At 42.5% G+C, this 1,688-nt stretch overlaps 2 protein-coding genes across 2 annotated transcripts in view; both read right to left on the reverse strand.

Annotated features, from left to right (window-relative positions):
• The window catches only part of LOC119590772 (hemocyanin C chain-like), a 22,826-nt gene that overhangs the window by 8,972 nt on the left and 12,166 nt on the right, over positions 1-1,688 (reverse strand). The gene's annotated exons all lie outside the window — the stretch shown is intronic.
• LOC119590773 (hemocyanin C chain-like) overlaps positions 1-1,688 on the reverse strand; it is a 12,207-nt gene that overhangs the window by 8,972 nt on the left and 1,547 nt on the right. Inside the window, exon 2 of the mRNA XM_037939487.1 lies at positions 139-1,662. Coding sequence (XP_037795415.1) covers positions 139-1,662 — 1,524 coding nt within the window. The remainder of the gene's footprint in view (positions 1-138; positions 1,663-1,688) is intronic.

The following is a 1,688-nucleotide window of genomic DNA, read 5'->3' on the forward strand; positions in this document are numbered from 1 at the left end:
AAATTTGAAGTTGTAATATTGAACAGACCATACTGCTTACTCGACTTTAAGTCTGAACAAGTGAAAATTCATAAAATATTTGACCATATGAATAACGATAAAGTATTAAAGGAGCAAAGCAAACCATAAAGTACTCACACTTGACCCAGAACTTATCCAGTTCAATAGCATTCCAACGGCCTTCGTCGAAGGTGAATTCAATACCATTGTTGTCTAGGTGAGGCCAGGCAAAAATGCGAACTGTAGCTAGAACTTCCTGGCCCTTGTTATTGCTAACATCAATCTTAATTTTAAAGTCCTTATGGTTCAGACGAGGCACGTAAGTAGAAATTTCTACATCTGCAATTTGTTCAGTGTCATCAACAGCGTTAATGAGATTGTATTCGAAATCCTCAAAGAAGGTCTCTAGTTCGCCTTCAATTGCTACATTGTCTACACTTACACCGGCAAATGTTAGTTCTTCCACGGTGTATGGAGGGAGACTGTCCTTGTGTTCCTTGAAGATGTTATCCATGTATTTATGAAGCCTAAAGAAGCTAGGATCACGGGTGGCAGTTTCAAAGTGTTCCAGCACACCAGGGGGTAAATCATATTTTCCATGTGGATCACTCTGTCGACCAAGTACAATGTGAGCAGTATTGTGCAAGGCTCCATAGTACTGCACATTAGGGCTGTACAAAGATGATTCAATAACATCTCCAAGAACGTCAATGCCACGCTCATTCATGATATCAATATGATTACCAGCCCTGTCGACGATATAACCATGTGCAATAGCATCGCGGATTCGGCTCTCTACAATAAGCAAGTCTCGAATACGAGCAACACCATCCACATCTTCGAAGTTCACATTATCTGGACGAGAGGGGAATTGTCCTCCATACTTGTAAGTGGTGTGGGGAGCAAAACCTTGTACGATTGGCTTCTCCCAGTGAAGTTCGTCGACGGGATCCAAGTAATTGGAGAGACGTTCAGCATCAAAGCGAACGGTGAGTTGATGATGTACCCAGAAGAAATTCTCTCCTTTACGATCCAGATGATGGCTGTATTTGTCGTCCCACCAGAATGGGAATTCCATATGCCAGGTGACGTGATGAGTGTTCATTCCAATGTCCTCACCGAAATAGGCTACTCTTTGTTCAGGATTCTTCTTAGTTCCAGTGAAGCTAGACTTAAATTTACCAGGTTTTTGTGTCTGCTTGGCACGATAAGCTGCTTCAATGACTTCGCTGTTGGTGAAGAGATGTGGCGTGACTTCATAGAGTGGAGGAAGTACAACGTGTTTAGACAGAGGTGAGTGGATGACCGCAACATACAAGGCATAAACAAATTCTCCCTCATTCATAATTTGGCGGAAGTAGGCAGCATTGCTGACAAATGTATCCCAATCCTTGCAGTGAATGAGAACATCAAAGAGCATAAGTGCTTCTTCGCGTTGCCTAGGATTGAAGAGAGAGAACCAATGCCTTTGTTGAAGAAGCCTGTTATCCTTCAGGTCTCTCATAAGTGTCTGTACTGCTTTACCTCCGTCACTGTAATGGGATAAATTGGCTTCCGGGTCAAAGGAATCAGCTTTGCCTTTTAGATTTGAGTCACGGATATCCCCGTAGATCTTATGAAGCAGGAAGTTCACGTCATGTTGCTTCTGAGCATCAGCCGCGCCTAATAAAGAAAAATTACAGATTTTT

The sequence above is a fragment of the Penaeus monodon genome, chromosome 27, assembly GCF_015228065.2.
Source record: "Penaeus monodon isolate SGIC_2016 chromosome 27, NSTDA_Pmon_1, whole genome shotgun sequence".
Lineage (NCBI taxonomy): Eukaryota > Metazoa > Arthropoda > Malacostraca > Decapoda > Penaeidae > Penaeus > Penaeus monodon.